Source organism: Musca domestica, unplaced genomic scaffold (assembly GCF_030504385.1).
Source record: "Musca domestica strain aabys unplaced genomic scaffold, Musca_domestica.polishedcontigs.V.1.1 2, whole genome shotgun sequence".
Taxonomy (NCBI): domain Eukaryota; kingdom Metazoa; phylum Arthropoda; class Insecta; order Diptera; family Muscidae; genus Musca; species Musca domestica.
This window is the reverse complement of record NW_026712249.1, coordinates 11,420,784-11,441,010: the sequence shown is the minus strand read 5'-3', so window position 1 is coordinate 11,441,010 and position 20,227 is coordinate 11,420,784. Positions and strand designations below refer to the sequence as shown.

Here is a 20,227-nt window from a genome sequence, read left to right as displayed (position 1 = left end):
ATGAAATCTGATGGAAATAATATCTTTGAAACTTGACGTAGGCTATCATTGAACATTAGCGATTCACATTCACATTAATGTGCCAGTCTTGGAGGTCCGGAAGAAGAACGGCTCGTACTTTTTAAACCCTCCATCATAGTATGGAGGGTATATTAAGTTTGTCATTCCGTTTGTAAAACCTCGAAATATCCTTTTTAAACCCCACAAAGTATAAATATATTCTTGATCTGCATAAAATTCCATGCCGCTTTAGCGATGTCCGTCCGTCTGTGGAAATCACTCTAGCTTCAGATCGAAATGAAGTAGGTTGATAAAATTTTACTCAAATGTATATTATGTCTGCAAGACTTTTGATATTAAAAATGGGCCACGTTTTAGTATAGCCCCCAAATAATGGTACCTCCTTATTTTCGGTATTTTGGTGATTTTATCGAAATTGTTGACCGGAATTGTTTCAAATTTGGTATTTGAAGTTCGAAATGGATACTACATCATAAGACAGACAATTGTCTTTACAGGTTCACGTCTTCGTATAGCCTCCACATAACGGTACTTTCGATTTTCGGTATTTTGAGGATTTTAGCAACATTATTTGGCGGAATTATTTCAAATTTGGTATTTGAAATTCGTAATGGATACTAGAGCCCATAACAGAAAATTGTCTATGCAGGTTCACGTCTTCGTATAGCCCCCACATAACGGTACCTTCCGATATTCGATATTTTGAGGATTATAGCAACATTATTTGGCGGAATTGTTTCAAATTTGGTATTTGAAGTTCGTAATGGATACTACAGCCTGTGACAGAAAATTGTCTATGCAGGTTCAGGTCTTCGTATACCCCCATATAACGATACCTCCCGATATTCGGTATTTTGATGATTTTAGCAACATTATTTGGCGGAATTGTTTTAAATTTGGTATTTGAAGTTCGTAATGGATACTAGAGCCCTTAACAGAAAATTGTCTGTGCAGGCTTACGCTTTGGTACAGCCCCATATAATGGTACCTCTCTATATTCGGTATTTTGATGATTTCACCGACATTATTCACCGGAATTGTTTCAAATTTGGTATTTGAAGTTCGTAATGGATACTACAGCCTGTGACAGAAAATTGTCAATGCAGGTTCAGGTCTTCGTATAGCCCCCATATAACGCTACCTCCTTTACTAGGAATTTTGATGATTTTTGGGGCATTATTCACCAGAATTGTTTCAAATTTGGTTTTGAAGTTTGTAATGGATACTACAGCCTAGGGCAGAAAATTGTCTTTGCAGGTCCACGTCTTCGTATAGCCAACATGTAACGCTACCTCCTTGTATTCGGTATTTTGATGATTTTTGGGGCATTATTCACCAGAATTGTTTCAAATTTGGTATTTGAAGTTCGTAATGGATGCTACAGCCTAAGGCAGAAAATTGTCTGAGCTGGTCCACGTCTTCGTATAGTCCCCACATAACGGTACCTCCCGATATTCGGTAGTTTGAGAATTTTAGCAACATTATTTGGCGGAATTGTTTCAAACTTGGTATTTAAAGTTCGTAATGGATACTACAGCCTAAGGCAGAAAATTGTCTGTGCAGGTCCACGTCTTCATATAACCCTCGGTTATTCGAAATTCGTAATGGATACTAGAGCCCATAACAGAAAATTGTCTGTGCAGGGTTACGTTTTGGTACAGCCCCATATAACGCTACCTCCCGATATTCGATATTTTGATAATTTTAGCGACATTATGAACCGGAATTGTTTCAAATTTGATATTTGAAGTTCGTCCATGCAGGTTCAGGTCTTCGTATAGCCCCGATATAGCGGTACCACCCTATATTCGGTATTTTGAGGATTTTAACTACATAATTTACCGGATTTCTTTTCAAGTTTCGTGTTTGAATATTGTAATGGCTTATGACAAAAGTTGCCTATACAGGTCCACGTCGTTGTATATACCCTAATATAACGGCTACATTCGGTATTTTAAAGATTTTTTCCGAATTTTTAACGGATTTTATTTTTTTGAAAATTTCAAAATTCTTTCCAAATGGTGGAGGGTATTCAAAGTTCGGGCCGGCCGAACTTACTGCTTTTTTACTTCTTCCCATTGTTGTGGTGCCCAAGTGCGTTCCTTAAAAAACTCAGGATTTCTTTATTTGAACGATTTCCATTTTAAACTGCAATTGTATGCCGAATTAACTGGAGATCACAGTTAAAGAGTTCGGTACTGTTATATGAGAGGGATACCAAAGCGAGGACCAAAATTTATAATTTTCAGCATCGGAAGTTTTTATCTATTATGACTTTCAAGTAAAACATTTGAAACTATTTTTTTTTAATGTGACTGAAATAATCAAACTTTTAAATATAGGGAGGTACAATTATGAAAACGTGAGTCTACGTAGACAACGTGCTGGGGGTGATTCCTATTACGAACCATAAATACAGAATTTAAAACAAATTCCTTGGAAACTTTAGTTTCAATCGTCAATATAATGAATTTGCGGAGGAACTAGGACCTACCGGATAGAGGGTAGGGGTAAGCAAAATTATAAAAAGTTTTAAAAAATATTCAAAATACCGAATATTGGGAGCTGCCGTGAATTTAGATAGGCAATGTTCAACTGCAGCTGTTACCTTCCATTAAGATTTCTAATTACCGAATTTGAAACAATTCCGTTAGACAATGTAGCTTAAATTGTCAAAGTATCGAATATTGGGAGGTACTGTTATGTGGAGGCTATAGGAAATGTGGACCTATGCTCTGCCCCCAGAGGTATATTCATTCCATTATGAACTTTAATTTTGGTTTTTAAACAATTCCGCCAGAAAATGTGGCTAAAATCGTTAAAAGAGCTAATAACGGGATGTACATTTACATGGGGACCGACATAGCCCAGCTTCGAACTTTACTAGGTTTGGGTGTAAAATGAGGTCCAATTGTACATTTTTATAAAAAATCAAAATTTGCAAAATGACATTTCTTCATTTCAAAATTTTGCAAATATTGGCGATTTTTATCCGCTACATTTCCCGCCTGGTTGGCAGTGGCAACACTGTACTCTCGCTTTTCATTCAAATTGGTGGATACACATGGCTGAGTATGAGTTGGTGTGTGTGTTTATGTTTGTTTATATGTAGGTCTGCACAATTCGTTGGGTGGCTCTGCCCTGCTTTGCTCTGCGTGCGCGGAAAAATGTTAAGAAAAACAGAAAGAACTTTTTCCTCTTCTTCTTCTTCTTCTTGTTTTATACGTATACCAACAAAAATAACAAACAACACTCGGCAAGCAGTGCAGAAGAAAAATTCGGAAAATCGATATAAACTGAATATTAGATGAGAAGATGACTAACAAATGAAAATTTAAGGAATTTTTCATTTTCACAGAATTTTTTCATTATTCATTTTCATTGATCTTGATATTGAAATGGATTTTCTAAGGAGACCACTGGATTTTTTGAGTAAAAATTTGTTAAGACACTTGTTTTTTTAGTTGGGGTACACTTTTCATTTGGATGCCGGTTGGACTTTTTTTGCACTGATATTTTTTTTTTTAATTATTTTTTCTTGTATTTTTTTAATTTTTTCCCTTCTTTTTTGAAATTTCAACTCACTTTTTAATAAACTTTGCATCATCAGAATTTTGCATGATTTTCGTTTGGATTTTTTGTGGAATTTTCGTTGCTGATGAATTCCTTGGGCGAATCAGACAATTTTCACTGGCAAATGACAAGGGCGACGACGACAACGAAACTGACGACGATGAACGGCGGCGCGAACTGTTGAAGTTGCCCGACAACGATGACGATGGCAACGAAGACGTTTCAGGGGTGTTGATGGTGACGGTGGCCGAGGGGGTGGTTGACAACGATGAAGAGGCGTTGCTTGGGGGGTAGTGTTGCAAAAATTCACGCGTCGTTATTAGGGTCTCGCAGAAGTCGCGTATAATGGCATTTAAAATATAACACAAATAATGCAGCAGAAATATGAAGAGTGCTATGCCCGCAACTACTTGGAAGAGGAGCAGCAGCACAACTGGCATACGACACACGAAACGTCAACTACCGATGCAACCGCAATGTTGAGTGTATTTTCCTGCAGCACACAGACACACGCGAGCGCTTCGTATTGTTCCCTTCCGCTTGGCGCGATCTCTCTGCCCGATAGCCGACGTTTACTTTGGGGGGTAACCGTTAGATGGATGGACTTATTTTGATTTTCTATTCGTGTCCGTTTCGTTTTGTTTATAACTTGAAAACGGGGGAGCCGCAAGTCCCCAACAACGACGGCCAAACAATAACAACTTTTCTTTTTTTCTTTCTTCTTTCAACTCCAGACAGGGTTTCCTCAAACCACCATCGTCACCATTAGCAACACCAACCAAGAGAGGGCATGCATATTCACAACAGAAAATATTCGTGATTTAGTAACGTAAACGAATTTCTTAAAAATGTTAATTTTTTAATCAAAAATATATGATTTTCAAAACAATGTTGCTATGATTCCGAAAACAACATTTACAACGCGTTTCCGCAACCGAAATTCACAACACACCGCTAACACACGCGAATTAACGGCCACTACTCCAGACGACAGTTCGTAACGTTCTAAAATCAAACCAAACTGATTGGATGGCTGGCTGGCAGCACCCAATACAACGAGGCAGAGAGCCATACCAACAGCGACGCCAATCCCTACAGCCGTAGCAGCGAAGTGCGTGTGTGTGTCTGATTGTTTGTTTCTTATTAGATTTTTGACATTCGTTGGCAACGTAGCTTCTGCGTCGACGCCATACAAGCAGACGGCCAGCATTTGTTTGTTATGTGTGTGTGTGTGTCTGCGCTCTCTATATTGTTATTGTATTTCCGTTTATTTTAGTCTCTTACTTTTTGTTGTGCTTTGTTATTTTATTGTATTGTGTACTTCACCCTGACATTTATTGTTTATTTTATTTTGTTTTTCCCCAAACCAAACATAAACAGCTGATGGCAAATTGTTTGTGTATTGCTTTATATTAATGTTGCCATATTGTGAGAGAGAGAGAGTACAATTCTCTTGCAATCATATGGCAATATGTATAAATGAGAGACCGTTAATTTGAACACATGAGTGAGATTAGTGAAATGTAACAGCATGGTAAGTATAATGAAGGAGTTTTGATGAAAACATGGAATTTTATACCTTCCACCATAGTATGGAAGGTATATTAAGTTTGTCATTCCATTTCTGACACCTGGGAATATACATTTTAGACGCCACAAAGCATATATATATTCTTGATCAGCATAAAATTCTATGTCGATTTAACGATGTCCGTCCGTCTGTGGAAATCACTCTAGCTACTGAACGAAATGAAGTAGGTTGGTAAAATTTTACAGAAATGAGTACTTTGTCTGCAGGACTTTTGGTATTGAAAATGGGTGATGTAGGTTCACGTTTTGGTATAGCACCCATACAATGGTACCTCCTTTTTCGGTATTTTAATAATATTAGCCGCATTATTTCGCGGAATTGTTTTAAATTTGGTATTTGAAGTTCGTAATGGATACTAGAGCCCATAACAGAAAATTGTCTGTGCAGGTTCACGTCTTTGTATAGCCCCCATATAACGGTACCTTCCGATATTCGGTATTTTGATGTTTCAAATCTGGTCTTTGAAGTTCGTAACAGATGCTACAGTCTATGACAGAAAATTTTCTGTGCAGGTCCACGTCTTCGTATAGCCCCCATATAACGTTAGCCCCCGATATTCGGTGTTTTGATGATTTAAGCGACATTATTATCCGAATTTTTTTTATTCAAGTTTCACATTTGAATTTTGTAATGGTTTAATGGTCTGCCCACGTCGTCGTAAAGACCCTAATATAACGGCTACATTCGGTATTTTTAAGACTTCAACAGAATTTTTAACGGATTTTTTTGAAAATTGCCAAAATTGTTTTAAATGGTGGAGGGTATTTAATCGGCCCACCCGAACTTAAAGCCTTTTTACTTGTTTTCTTTTTTTTTTTTTTTTTGAATCTTGAACTCTTTGTGCGGGAGTTACCAGAAGAAATTGTCCGATATATCCCATCTTTATAGCAGATCTTGCGTTGATGGAAATATTGAGATGTGCCAAGTTTGAAGGAAATCGGATGTTACTTTCGCGTTTCATGAGAGCCAAAATTTAGATCCTTTGTGGGGGAGGTACCAGAAGGAATGGTCTGATCTCTACCATTTTTATAACAGATCTTGTGTTGGTAAAAATATTGAGATGTTCCAAGTCTGAATGGAATCGAATGTTATTTTCTCGCTTTATGAGCTTCATGGATATTCAAAATGTTGACCCTTTGTGGGGGAGGTACCACAAGGAGTGGACCGATATATTCCATCTTCACATCTTTTGTTAGTGGAAATAAAGGGATGTATAAAATATAAAGATAATCGGATGCTTATTTCGGATTTTATAATCGTTTTGGTTATACACAATTTTGACCCTTCTGGGGGAGGTGCCAAAAAAAGTAGATCGATATATTTCATCTTCACACTAGACATTGGGTAACTAAAAATATTGGGATGTGTGAAATATGAAGAGAATTGAATGCTAATTGCGGATTTTTTTGTCGTTTTGGTTATTCAAAACTTTGGCCATTTGTGGGGGAGGTACCAGAAGCAATGGTCGGATCTATACCATATTTTTAACAAATCTTGTCTGTATGAGAGTATTGAGATGTGCCAAGTCTGAACGCAATCGGATGTTGATTTCGCGTTTTATGAGCTTCATGGATATTCAAAATCATGCCCCTTTGTGGGGGAGGTACCGGAAGGAATGTGCCGATATATTCGATCTTCACACAAGACCATGGGTTAACAGAAATATTGTGATATGTGTAAATTGAAGACCATCAGACACATGCATCAATTTTAGAAGAGTTATATATAATCAAAATTTTGACCCTTTGGGGGGGAGGTACTTGACAGAATTGGCCGATTTTCGCAACTGACCTAGAACTGATGCAAACAAAAAAATTAACTGTCTTTTTCATAAATAATGTTCGTTAAGACTTACTTTTAGGAATACATTCTACCATAAAATTTTGGAGGTTACAGAATGAGTAGTTGAAGTTATCCCATAACATATTTTGTCATGATTCGTCATGTTTATTTTATCGTTAGAGGAAAACATTTACATAGTCATAGTTAATTTTATGCAATAATTCATAATTATGAACCATATTCATTTCGGAAATGCTGATGGTAAAATTAAGAAGTTAAAGTCATTTCAAATAAACATATCCATCTCTGCATTTATTGTAATTTATAATTGCTCCGTTCCAGAACCTGCAAGAATCCACTAGTTTTGCACTTTTTTTGATATCATAAAAGAAAAATTGTTTATCGTTGTAAAAAAATTACATTCTAAGTGTTCTGGAACATATCAAATGTCAACGGGTTTACTTCATTGAATATAGGTTCCCCTGTCTGACTTGTGTATATAAATGATATGTTCCAAAACCTGCAGGAATCTACCATTTTTGCAAACTTTTCCGATATCATAAAGGGAAAATCGGTTATAGATGTAAATATTTTTACATTCTTGCAATTCTGGAACAGACCAATAACGGATTCACAAATACACTTTTTGACAATGAGATGTTGTTGTCAAAGGAATAATTAAAAAATTGTAAACATTAGATTGCTTGACTTTACCTTATTAATTCTACCATGGAAATGCTTAACATTTTAATATTTTAAAAAAAGAACATTAAATTCCAAAGGCTATGAATTTGTCGCCTACAAGGTTGGCCTTAGTCTGTCGCTTAAAACTATAATTAATATAAATCTTAAAATGCTTGACACTTATTAAACATATAAACATCCAAATTATTTACAATTTAGAATAATATTAATTACACGCTTTCTTATGATCTTGGCATAAACAATCAATTATTTGACATCTGGATCAATTACAATTACCATTTTCCTGTTTCACTTCCACCTCACTCTCCTTGCCGCCGACATCGGTAAAGGTGCTCAACTTGAATTCCTTCAAGCCGGTACCCCATTCGACGGCACTTTTAAAGAATTCCGCCTCCACCAATTCAATAATGCGTACATTTTTCGGATTCTTATCGACTTCCTGTAAATGATCGAGAACCATTTGTCCACGGGTATGGCCGCTCAAATCGACAATACAATGCCATAGGCTTTCTTTGCGTACCAATTGTTTATTGAATAGAAAGGCAGCGACCAGAATGGCATCGCAGGGATTCCAACCTTTGAAACCGGGTTTCAGATACTGAGAAGCTTCGACGGCATTTAGCATTTCAACGGCAGGGTTTTCGCGCGCAGCCAAACAGCCAAAATGTTCGAGACGCCATTTCTGAAAAAAGAAAGGATTTTTTTTCAATGATAAAATATTTGTATTTGCACTCTACTCACAATACATATAAAGAATTTATCATCCATGCATGGCTCCCATGGCAGTATTGTTATGGGACATTTGCTTTTGGTCAAGACAATGTGGGCTGCCTCGGGATCGGAGTAGAAATTAAATTCTGCAGCACGGGTATAGTTGCCAACTCCTGAAAAAAAATACAAAAGACTTTAAAATGTCGTATGATACATTTCTGAAATTCTGAGAGAGAGCAGTTAATGCCAAAAGCCTCTGTCAGGATTAAAACCTAACCAAACAGACATATGCGAATAATTTCGCAAGTTAGAAGAGATATAAGTATTGTAAACTGTGTCCTGTTGTGGGGGAGGTACAAGAAGGGGTAGGCCGACATCTTTACACCAGATCTTGCATTAAAAAAATATTGATTTGTGAAATTTAAAGAGAATTTTGACCTATTGTGGGGAAAGCACCAGAAGAAGTGATCCGATCTCTACCATCTTTATAACAGATCTTGTGTTGATAGAAACATAGAGATGTGCCAAGTCTGAATGTAATCGGATGTTGGTTTCACGATTTATGATCTTCTTGGGTGTTCAAAATTTTGACCCTTTGTGTGGAAAGTACCAGAAGGCGTGGACCGATATACTTCATCTTCACACCAGACCATGGGTTGATAAAAATATTGTGATGTGTGTAATTTGAAGACAATCGGACTCTTATATCACTTTTGTTAAGAGTTGTAATTATTTAAAATGTTGACCCTTTGTGGGGGAGGTACTTGATGGAATGAACCGATATTGTCTATTTTCGCACCTGACATTGCACTGACAAAAATATTGGGATCGGCAAATTTTGCACAAAATCGAATGGTTTAAATAATTTTCTCTGAAAATGTTGACCTTTTGTGGGGTAGGTGCCAGAAGGAGTGGACCGATGTTGCCCATCTCCGAATTCCATCTATGTTTGATAATAATATTAGGATGTTTCAAGTTTGGATCAAATCAGATACTTCTTTCTAGAGTTATTGTGAGCAACAGCTTGACAGACAGACGGACGGACACCTCTAGATTTACTGCAAATGTCCTGAAATGGATTTAGTCCAAAGAGACCTAGGATCTAAAACCATTATTTCAATGAGGCACTTTTGGCCGTATCAAATGATACATACCCTCCTAGCCATATGGCTGTGGATATAAAAAAAAAATATATATATACCCTCAGCCATTTGGCTCAGGGTTTATTCGATGATACACGTTTTGGTCCTATACTCACCTTGATGATTTCCACCCATAATGTACAGTTCTTTAATATTTTCCGAAAAATCCCTGCCATACATGGAGTAACACAAGGCAATATTCGTTAGGGGTCCCACCGCTATGACGGTAACCTGTTTGGGATTCTAAAAAGAAACACGTTACATTCTTAGGATACAAATGATTATAGTGTCTTAAGGACCCACCTCTATGCAAAACTGATGTATGGCCGCCACCGCATGCTCTCCCTCGACCATTTCGTGAACATCAATATCCTCATCCTGCGGCAAAACATCACCAAAACCATCTTTGCCATGGAACATTGGCCTAACTTCTTTATCGAAGGGTGGTAGCAGAGGATCAGTGGCGCCCAAAAATATTGGAATCTGAAAACAAAAAAATAAAATATTTTGAATTGACCTGATCAATTTTTTTCAATTTCAGGCGAACAACTGATAGTCAAAAAGTGAAACACTTGTGGGGAAGGTAGCCGATAAATTCTATATTTACGTCAGATATTTGGTTGAGAGAGATATTTAGACATAACATGTTTGAAAAGCATCGCTGACTTAATTCGCAAGTTATGAGAGCTATGAATATGTGACCCTTTGTGGGGGTAATACCAGAAGTTCTTAGCCAATATATCCCATCTTCACACCTAACATGTGTTAGGATAAATATTGAAATGTGCCAAGTTTGGAAGAAATCAAATGCTTTTTCGCATTTTATTAGAATTTGGGTTATTGAGTATTTAACCCCTTTTAGATCCCTTTGGACCACAGAGACCTAGGATCAGGTTTTGGCCTATCGAATGATACATACCCATGTGGCTGATGGTATGAAAATATCCCTAATTTGGGTTGAACATTGTACAAAATTGCTAACAAGTGGTCGCCACTTTATTTTATTAACGAATTCACAGTTGGGCGCCACAATTATTTATAAAAAAAATCGATATGGGGGTTAAAGACAAATAATATTATCTACGGTTGGGCGCCACATTTGTCAACAATTAGATACAACATTTTTTCCCAAACTTCCGTGATTTTTTACCAGATTTTCCTTTAAAACTATCCTATGGTTTCAAAATAATCAGTAACAAGTAAAAAAGCTATAAGTTCGGCCCTCCACCACTTGGAACGAATTTGGCAATTTTCAATTTTTTTTTTCAAATGACGAATGTAACCGTTATATTAGGGGTCTATACGACCACCTGGACTTGTATCATAAAAATACCGAATATAAGGAGTTACTATCGTATGGGGCTATACCAAAACGTGGATCTGCACAGACAATTTTCTGTCATAGGCTGTAGTATCCATTACCAACTTCAAATACCAAATTTGAAACAATTCCAGTGAATAATGTTACTAAAATCATCAAAATACCGAACATCGGGAGGTACCATTATATGGGGGTTATACGAAGACGTGGACCTGCACAAACAATTTTCTGTCTTAGGCTGTAGTATCCATTACGAACTTCAAATACTAAATTTGAAACAATTCCGGTGAATATTTTCGCTAAAATCAACAAAATACCAACCATCGGGAGGTACCGCTATATGGGGGCTATTCGATTACGATTAAGAAAATTTACTATCATAGGCTATAGTATCCAATACAAACATCAAATACCAAATTTGAAACAATTCAGGTGAAGAATGTAGCTTAAATCACCAAAATACCGAAAATAGGGAGATACCATTTTATCGGAGCTATACCAAAACGTCGACCTACATGGCCCATTTTCAATACCAAAAGTCCTTCAGAAATAATAATATTTGAGTAAAATTTTATCAACCTACTTTATTTCGTTCGGAAGCTAGAGTGGTTTCCACAGACGGATAGGCGGACAGACGAACGGACATCGCTAAATCGGCATAGAATTTTATGCTGATCAAGAATATATTTACTTTTGGGGTCTAAAATGTATATTTCGAGGTGTTACAAACGGAATGATAAACTTAATATACCCTCCATACTGTTGTCGAGGGTATAACAACGTTAAACTCGGCTTGGACGAACTTTGTATACCTCCTACGAAGGAAAACTTATTGTCAAATCAACATTCGTTAAAATCTTTGCATTGGATATTTTTAGGGCTTCAACTATCCACTGACAATCCAAAATGTCCATTTACAGCTGGTTCGAATTGGCGCCGAAACATTCAAAATACCGAAAATCAGGAGGTGCTGGCTATATGGTGGCTATACCTTATCTTGAACCTTGCATTTTATGGTGGAGCGTAAAAAATCGAAATCTGGCCATAGTTATTCTCGAAGTAATTGGTTGTAAAAATTATCTCTTTCTACAAAATGATCTACGATTGGGCGCCATATTCTTTGCCCTATGAATGTTCAAACTTTGACAATTAAAGACGACATGTTGCTACATTCACTATTTAAAGATTTGAGAGTTTATTTGCCTTTGTTAAAAATTCTGAACTAAAAACACGATCCTTAAATCCCGGACAACACACGTCAACTACCTGTACCTGTGTAGGTGCTTGAAATCCTTGTTGCTATTTTCACCTACCTCATCTCGGCCACAGGCCTTCAGTATCCTTAGCATATTGTAGGCGGCATTGTGCAGCGTAGTATTTCCACTACCACATATTGTGATACCAAGAAGGATCAACTGTTTTTCGGCTTCCGCTTTTAGCAGCAACAATAATGCCCAGGCATCATCACTGCCACCATCACAGTCAAATATCACATAGTTTGTTGTCATGATTTAAAGGATTTTCTTCGTCGTAAATGCTCTTCGGGATTATTTGATTTTCTGTCAAATTGGTTGGAATTTTGGGATTCGAAATGTGCGTTGGTAGGTGTTTAAATTTGCTCTCAATATAGTTTACAGGTAGGTAGATATGTTGTCATGGATTATTTAGCTGTTGTGTGACTACTCTGAATTTTAAATCTGAAAATAGAGAATGGAGGGATTATTAGAAACTGTCTGAAACATATTCAGGATGTCAAACTAAATAAAAGTATAAATAAATAAAAATATAACAAATACAAATATTGTTAGTCTAATTGAAAAATTCAGAAATTTGCTTTTGTATCGTCACACTGAAAAAGGCCTTTAGATACCGACAAAATTGTCGACCCATCGAATTTGTCATATCTGTTGTTTTAAACCGCGTTTCCACTTAATGAGAACACGAAATGCCGAATTTGGCAAAATTAAATGGATAACATGGCTAAATCTTAAACTAAAAAACTACTTGAGTTATCCATACAAGGGGACTATATCAAAAAGTGGACCGATTTTCTATTTCAATAATTTTTAATTTAATTAAAAAATTTCTATCAAATTACGAATCTATATATTGCGAAATATGTTTTAGAAGTCCATTTTTTCCCCTCCACCATAGTATGGAGGGTATATAAAGTTTGTCATACCGTTTGTAACACCTCGAAATATACATTTATATATATTTTTGATCAGCATAAAATTCTATGTCGATTTAGCGGTGTCCGTTCGTCGGTGGAAATCACTCTAAATTCCGAACGAAAGAAAGTAGGTTGATAAAATTTTACTCAAATGTATATTATGTCTGCAGGACTTTTGGTATTGAAAATGGGACATGTAGGTCTACGTTTTGGTATAGCGTTCATATAACGGTTCCTCCCGATATTCGCTATTTTAGTGATTTAAGCGACATAATTCACCGGAAATGTTTCAAATTTGGAATTTGAAATTCCTAATGGATACTACAGCCCATGACAGAAAATTGTCTGTGTAGGTCCACGTTACCGTATAGCACCCATATAACGGTACCTCCCGATATTCGGTATTTTGATCATTTTTACCACACATTTCCACCGGTATTTTGATGATTTTAGCGACTTTATTAACCGGAATTATTTGAAATTTGGTATTTGAAGTTGGTAATGGATACTACAGCTTATGACAGAAAATTGTCTGTGCAGGTCCACGTCTTCATATAGCCCCCATATAAGGGTACCTCCCGATACTCGGTATTTTGATGATTTTAGGGACATTATTCATCGGAATTATTTCAAATTTGGTATTTGAAGTTCGTTATGGATACTACAGTCTATGACAGAAAATTGTCCATGCAGGTCCATGGCTTCGTATATATGACAAAAGTTTTCTTCACAGGTCCACGTCGTTGTATAGACCCTAATATAACGGCTAAATTCGGTATTTTTAAGATTTTAACAGAATTTTTGGTTGAGCGTATTCTAAGTTCGTCCCGGAGGAACTTACAGCTTTTTTACTTGACTCTAACAATATTTGGCCTAAGAACCCAGAACTCCTTTGGGTTTTTGATATAAAAGCGAGTACTATTGAGCCTGTTTGGCATTTTCCACAACCCCGTGAAAATTTGCAGCGGATTGGGAAAAGGTAGAGATATAGAGATTTATTTTCTTTGGTAACTTATAGTAAAATTTGATGAATAGTATTTTTTTCCTTTGACGTCATCCTTCTTAAATGATGCTTTATGGGAGATTTTTGGACACACTCACAACAGGTACGGTTTTAATCCTATTTTTTAATCTACATTTCTTGTTGACTTCTACATTTTTCTAGGACCTTTAGTAGAACTTTTTTAAAAATAATTTTGTAGAATATTTTGTCTTGCTACAATCCCGTTTAAAGAGAGTTTTTAACCATATTTAAAAAAATGGACCAAAAAGACCCCTTTCTTGACTCGTTTGAGGGTTAAAATTAAAACCACAACATTCTTCATATTTTTATCTGCAATATTGCCGAAGACACTCTACACCTAAAACTCACGATTTCCGAGGAATCTTCATTTTAAAATGCCCAAAAGTGTGGAAATGTTGGGACTCTCTCTGACCACCTCTATTTTGGTTACTTTACGATGTAAACTTTCAAAATGCCGATAAAAGTGTCTTCGTTTTTAGCTCGACTTTCATAATCTGCTAGGTAATCCCCGTAATTCGTAAGATTACATTTGTAATTCGAATTATTCCAATTATTCCAAATCAAATTATATCAATTTTTTCTTCGATTTTTATATGGAATAATTCGATTTACAATGGTACAATGGTAATTCGAATTATAATTGGAATTCTCGAATTTCAACTGAAATAATTCGATTCTGTTGAATTTGTCTAAAGATATAATTTTAAATTAATTTTACAAAATTTAAATTTTATGAAAATTGATTTTTCCCTTTTAATACAAGAATTCGATTAACATAAATGTCTTCCTTTCTGCACAAATTTTAAAAATATAACTTTCCAAAATCTCCTGGTCAAAATACAAAGTTAAATCAAATTTTTCCGAAAATCTTGATTTTGCTTCTAATAAATGAAATGTGTGGACTCTCGTCTTCAACCGACTGTAGATTTCTCTGGCTTACAATAATGCTCCCGTTTATTTATATTAAACAAATCTAGCCGCGTAAATAAATAAATTAATGTACAAAGCCAAGTAAATGTGTGTGTGTGGGCTCGAACTTGACAAATGATATACCCTTGAATTCCAAACATTATCACGTAATAAGAATAATAGGAAATCCAACTTCCTCTGAAGATGCATGACAATTTTCAAAATATGAGTGACGTACTGCAATTTCTTGCAATATTTTCCGTTTCCTGTATCGACTATGAGTAAGCATCGCAAAGAGACATGTTATTTAAATTTTCAAAATTGGATTTTTAGAAAAAATGTCTCTCCGCTCCAAAATATTTTTTAGTAGTGCCAAGATATTCCTCCAGACCATATCACCCATCGGCAATTAACCTATCTTCAACATGTGTTAGCTAATATTATAAAATCAAATTTAGCAGATAACTCCAAATGTAGAATGTCAATGACTTAAATGTGGCAATAAAAGTTAACACCTTTGAGAATATTTGTGAAATTTGTTTGTTTTTTTTTATTTTATTTGATAAGCCAAAATAAGAAGAGATGCAGAGATTGCATACTCAGAATTTTTATTTGACATTTAAATCTTAAAGTATTTGAGATTTAAATATCAAATAAAAAGTTTGAGTATACAATCCCTACATCTCTTCTTATTTAAGGAATTTAAGTTTGTCATTCCGTTCGAAAAATACATTTAAGACCCCACAAAGTATATATATATATATTTGATCAGCATAAACTTCTACGTCGATTTAGCGATGTCCGCCTGTCTGTTCGTCTATCCATCTGTGGAAATCACTATAGCTTCCGAACGAAATGTAGTAGGTTGATACAATTTTACTCAAATGTATATTATGTCTGCAGGACTTTTGGTATTGAAATTGGCCATGTAGGTTCACGTTTTGGTATCTCCCTATTTTCGGTACTTCGGTGATTTAAGCGACATTATTCACTGGAAATGTTTCAAATTTGGTATTTGAAGTTCGTAATGGATACAACAACTTATGATAGAAAATTGTCCGTGCAGGTTCACGGGGGCTATACCTTTGTACATTTAACCGCACCTCCCGATATTTCGTACTTTCTGATTTTAGCGACATTATTCACCGATTTGTTTTAAGTTTCGCATTTGAATATTTTAATGGCTTATGACAAAAGTTGCCTATGCAGGTCCACGTCGTCGTATAGTCCGTAATATAAGGGCTACATTCGGTATTTTTAAGGTTTTGACAGAATTTGTAACGGATTTTATTTATTTTTTGAAAATTTGCCCAATTCGCTCCAAATGATGGAGGGTATTTAAAGTTCACTCCGGCTTTTTTACTTTTAATCAAAAATCTGTTGGGTGCTGTCACACAATAGCGATCAGGATCGAATCGAAATAAATGGTGTCCCTACTAGAACGTAATTTTTGTACCCTCAGACATGTGGCTTGAGATATCATTTGATACGGTCAAAACGTACCTAGTCGAAATAACGGTTTTAGACCATAGGTTCTTTGGACCAAATCCGTTTCAGGATATTTGGAGCGATGTCCGTCCTTCTGTCTTTCTGGCTACCTGTCTACCTGTCTGCGCTCGATAACTATCTAAGGGAGTACCCGATTTGATCCAAACTTGGTACACCGTATTATTATTGTCAAACAAAGATCGAGTTAAGAGATGGACAATATCGGTCCACTCCTTCGGGTACCTCCCCCAAAAAATATCAAAATTTTCAAAGAAAATAATTTACTGCAGAGAAAGGATATTTCGATTTTGCTCCAACTTTGCAAATATTAATATTTCTATCAGTGCTAGGGCAGATGCGAAAATGGAGAGTAGCGGCCCAATCCATTAAGTACCTTCCCCACAAAGGGTCAAGATTTTGAATAATTATAACTCTTATGAAATGTGGCGTAGGATTCCGATTGTCTTCAAATTACACACATCACAATATTTTTAGTAACCCAAAGTCTGGTGTGAAAATGGGATATATCGGTCCACTCCTTGTGGAACCTCCCCCACAAAGAGTCAACATTTTGAATATCCATGAAGCTCTATAACACGAAGTTAACATCCGATTCCATTTAGACTTGAGAAATCTCAATATTGCCATCAACACAAGATCTGTTATAAAGATGGTAACGATCGGACCATTTCTTCTGGTAAAGATTGTAGAGATCGGACCTTCTGATACCCGCTACAACAGGTCAAAGTTTTAAATAACAAAAGCGATCATAAAATCCGAAATAAGAATCCGTTTCTCTTCAAATTAAACACATCACAATATTTTTATTAACCCAAGGTGTGGTATGAAGAGAGAATATATCGGTCCATTCCTTCTGGTAACCCACCCACAAAGGGTCAAAATTTTGAATATCCATGAAACTGTATAAATCAAAATTAACATCCGACTCCATTCAGACTTGGGACATCTCAATATTTCCACGAACACAAGATATGTTATAAATATGGTAATGATCGGATCATTGCTCTTGGTAAACATGGTAGAGGTCGGACTATTCCTGCTGGTACCTCCCCCACAATGGGTTAATGTTTTGAATAACCAAAACGATCATAAAATCCAAAATATTCATACGGTTCTCTTCAAATTAAACACATCACAATATTTTTATTAACCCAAGGTCTGGTGTGAAGAGAGAATGTAACGGTCCACTTCTTCTAGTAACAAAAAAAGGGTCAAAATTTTGAATATAGCGAAATTAACGTCCGATTCTATTCGGACTTGGTACATCTCAACTCTCAGCAACACAAGCTCTGTTATAAAGATGGCAGAAATCGGACCATTTCTTCTGACATATAGGGTTCAAGGTTTTGCAAAACAAAACGCTCAAAGAAAGCGACATAAGCATCCAACTCTCTTCAAATTTTACACATCCAAATATTTTTGTTAATGCAAGATCTGTTGAGAAGCTGCTAACCTCTTCTGGTACCTCAGCCACAAAGGGTCACAATTTTCAATACTTACATCTGTCATATCTTGAGAAACAAGTCGGCGATTCTTTACAACTTGCTATATCTAAATATTTCTCTTAACCAGATATCGGATATGAATATGTACTTTATCGAAATTTATGATTTCGTATATAATTGGATGTAACTTTTCGAATTCCTTCAAATTTTGCACGTATTTGTATCTGTGTTACATGCGGTATATATGTTACCTGGCGCATATTTCCGCATTTTCCAAAAAATTCCACATATCTCATATAAAGTATAACAAGTAGTCAATATAGTCCAAATCTGTCACATTGTAATATTTATATCAGTCTTGGGTCAGATATGAATTGGTCAATATTGGCCAACTGCTTCGGAACCTTCCCCATAAAGGGTCAACAGTTTGAATAATCATAACTCAGGGCTGGGGTATACATCTCTCGGCAAAACTGATACTCTTTTACTTGTTAAAAAGAAGTGCAATTGAAAAAGCGAGGCAATTCGCGTAATGTTTAAGAATATTTGAAGGAATGCCGTCTGGACCAGGATTAAATGTGTTTTTTACAGATTTTAAGTTTTCGAAAACAGTACTGGTATTATTTTCCATTACATTTATTTGATGGGATTCTTGGATATCATAAGGGTAATTTGGAGTTACATCAAACTTCCCCCCATAAATACCGTAGAGAGTATAAACATTACGAACTGCAATCCCTAACAGAATTCTGACGACAAAATATATGGATGTTTGTTGTATTATATACCGGCAATATGATTCCATAGCTGATAAACGAATAGAGCGTAAATATTGATATCAAAAATTACAACAGACTCACCGTCAGTCCTTCAGTTTAGTTTTCTCAGAACGACAGAAAAAAATTCCACTAAAATTTGGTAAATAAAAGATTTCGGCACAAACAATAAATAATACACAGGAATATAGTAGGTAGTTAGGTATTCGAAAAATAACTAGAGCATATTTCTCTCAGATTCAATAGATTTTGGAACACAATTCGTTTTTCTAATCTCTTGATTTGCGTTTCTTCCAAATTCAGCTGCATTCACATGTCACTCCCACAACAGAAACGATTATCAAATAAAAAAAAAAACAAATGGCTTGAATTAAATTTTCTATTCAAAACACACAAAAGTTTATTCACCGCAAACGAAGAAGACAACGACGACAACATCAACTGGACAGAGAAGAACGACAACTAAATTTAATTTCTCTTCCTCCTTTCGCAGTTTCTTTTGTTTACTGTCCAACGGCGCGCAACAAATCAGCTGCCGCTGTGGAGAAGACAGGCAGACAGAACAGCAAGATTCAAAACAAAACGTGGCGAATGGCTAAACAAAAACTAAAGGAGATACAAGAGAGCAAGCAAGGGATTTAAAAAAAAACAGCATCAAACCGAATGTTGTTGCTATTTGCTTTTTGTGTTTTGCGGAGACAGCCATATCTGTGATAGGTGTGTAAGGCTGAGTGTGTGTGTGGGTATGTTTTATTTTGTGCCGGCAAATTTGAGAAATGATGTCTGGGTATTTTGTTTTACAAAAGAAGTGCCTGAAATTGGCATGTGGGTTTGTGGAATTTTAAGAGAGAGAAAGTGAGTGTGACAAAGAGAGTGGGGAGAGCGTTACATTTGTGTTTCTCTTACATTGTTAAGAGGGTTTTCAATGAATTTAACACTAATGTAGCAAGAAAGGTTCGTATAAGGTTCCACAGGTTTGCTTTATAAAAAAAAGTAATTTAACGATTTTACAAAAAAGGCGGTGTTAAAAATGAAGGAAAGAAAATTGCCTTCATCCAATGGCTCTAAATAAAAACGTCATTGAGATGTGTCTTCTTAAGACAAATTAATAAAACGTGAAGTGATAAAAGAAAAAAGTGTTTTTTTTTTTTGGAAAAAAGTTTTAATTTGGATAGTTCCAAAAATCGTTTTTATACCCTCAGCCATATGGCTAGAGAGGGTTTATATCATTTGATACGGCCAAAATCTCATCGAAATAACGGTTTTAGATCCTAGGTCTCCTTGGACGAAATCCGTTTTAGGACATTTGAAGTCGATATAGCGATGTCCGTCCCTCCGTCTGTCTGTCTGGCTGGCTGGTGCGCACGAAACTCTCGAAGGGAGTATCCGATTTGAGCCAAACTTGATACATCGTAATATTATTGTCAAACTCAGATCGAGTTCGGAGATGTTCAATATCGGGCTATTCCTTCTGGTACCTCCCACACAAAATGTCAATATTTTCAAAAAAAAAATATTGCACAGAAAGAGAAACGATAATCCGAT

General features: G+C 35.9%; 2 protein-coding genes across 5 annotated transcripts in view; both read right to left on the bottom strand.

The window, feature by feature from the left end:
* Nucleotides 1-4,814, bottom strand: part of LOC101899456 (kinesin-associated protein 3) — a 146,396-nt gene extending 141,582 nt beyond the window's left edge. For 2 of the 3 annotated variants that reach the window (XM_005176984.4, XM_005176985.4), the window contains exon 1: nt 3,607-4,807. In XM_005176984.4, the coding sequence (XP_005177041.2) occupies nt 3,607-4,034 (428 nt within the window). In that variant the 5' untranslated portion in view covers nt 4,035-4,807. Of the gene's footprint in view, nt 1-3,606 lie in introns of all 3 variants that reach the window. The other variant, XM_059121791.1, reaches the window with a different exon arrangement.
* Nucleotides 4,815-7,090: 2,276 nt separating this feature from the next.
* LOC101899841 (nucleoside hydrolase) lies at nt 7,091-19,250 on the bottom strand. Of its 2 annotated transcripts, none has more exons than XM_005176987.4 (6): nt 18,767-19,250; nt 12,160-12,543; nt 9,829-10,008; nt 9,642-9,768; nt 8,414-8,556; nt 7,091-8,354 (listed from the first exon to the last, which is right to left on the bottom strand). In XM_005176987.4, the coding sequence occupies exons 2-6, from the start codon at nt 12,352-12,354 to the stop codon at nt 7,935-7,937; spliced, it is 1,065 nt and encodes a 354-aa protein (XP_005177044.1). In that variant the 5' UTR covers nt 12,355-12,543; nt 18,767-19,250; the 3' UTR covers nt 7,091-7,934. The 2 variants fall into 2 exon arrangements, with proteins under 2 accessions (XP_005177044.1, XP_019895617.1); XM_020040058.2 differs by having other exon boundaries at nt 19,091-19,249.
* Between the last annotated feature and the right edge of the window lie 977 nt (nt 19,251-20,227).

Bases quoted from the DNA above. Each gene is read 5' to 3' on its own strand.
- LOC101899841 (XM_005176987.4), bottom strand. From the start codon at position 12,354: ATGACAACAAACTATGTGATATTTGACTGTGATGGTGGCAGTGATGAT. The intron at 10,009-12,159 runs GTAGGTGAAAAT...TTTTGTTTTCAG, and splicing joins AGGCCTGTGGCCGAGATGAG to ATTCCAATATTTTTGGGCGC. The intron at 8,557-9,641 runs GTGAGTATAGGA...ATTTTTTTTCAG, and splicing joins TATGGGTGGAAATCATCAAG to GAGTTGGCAACTATACCCGT.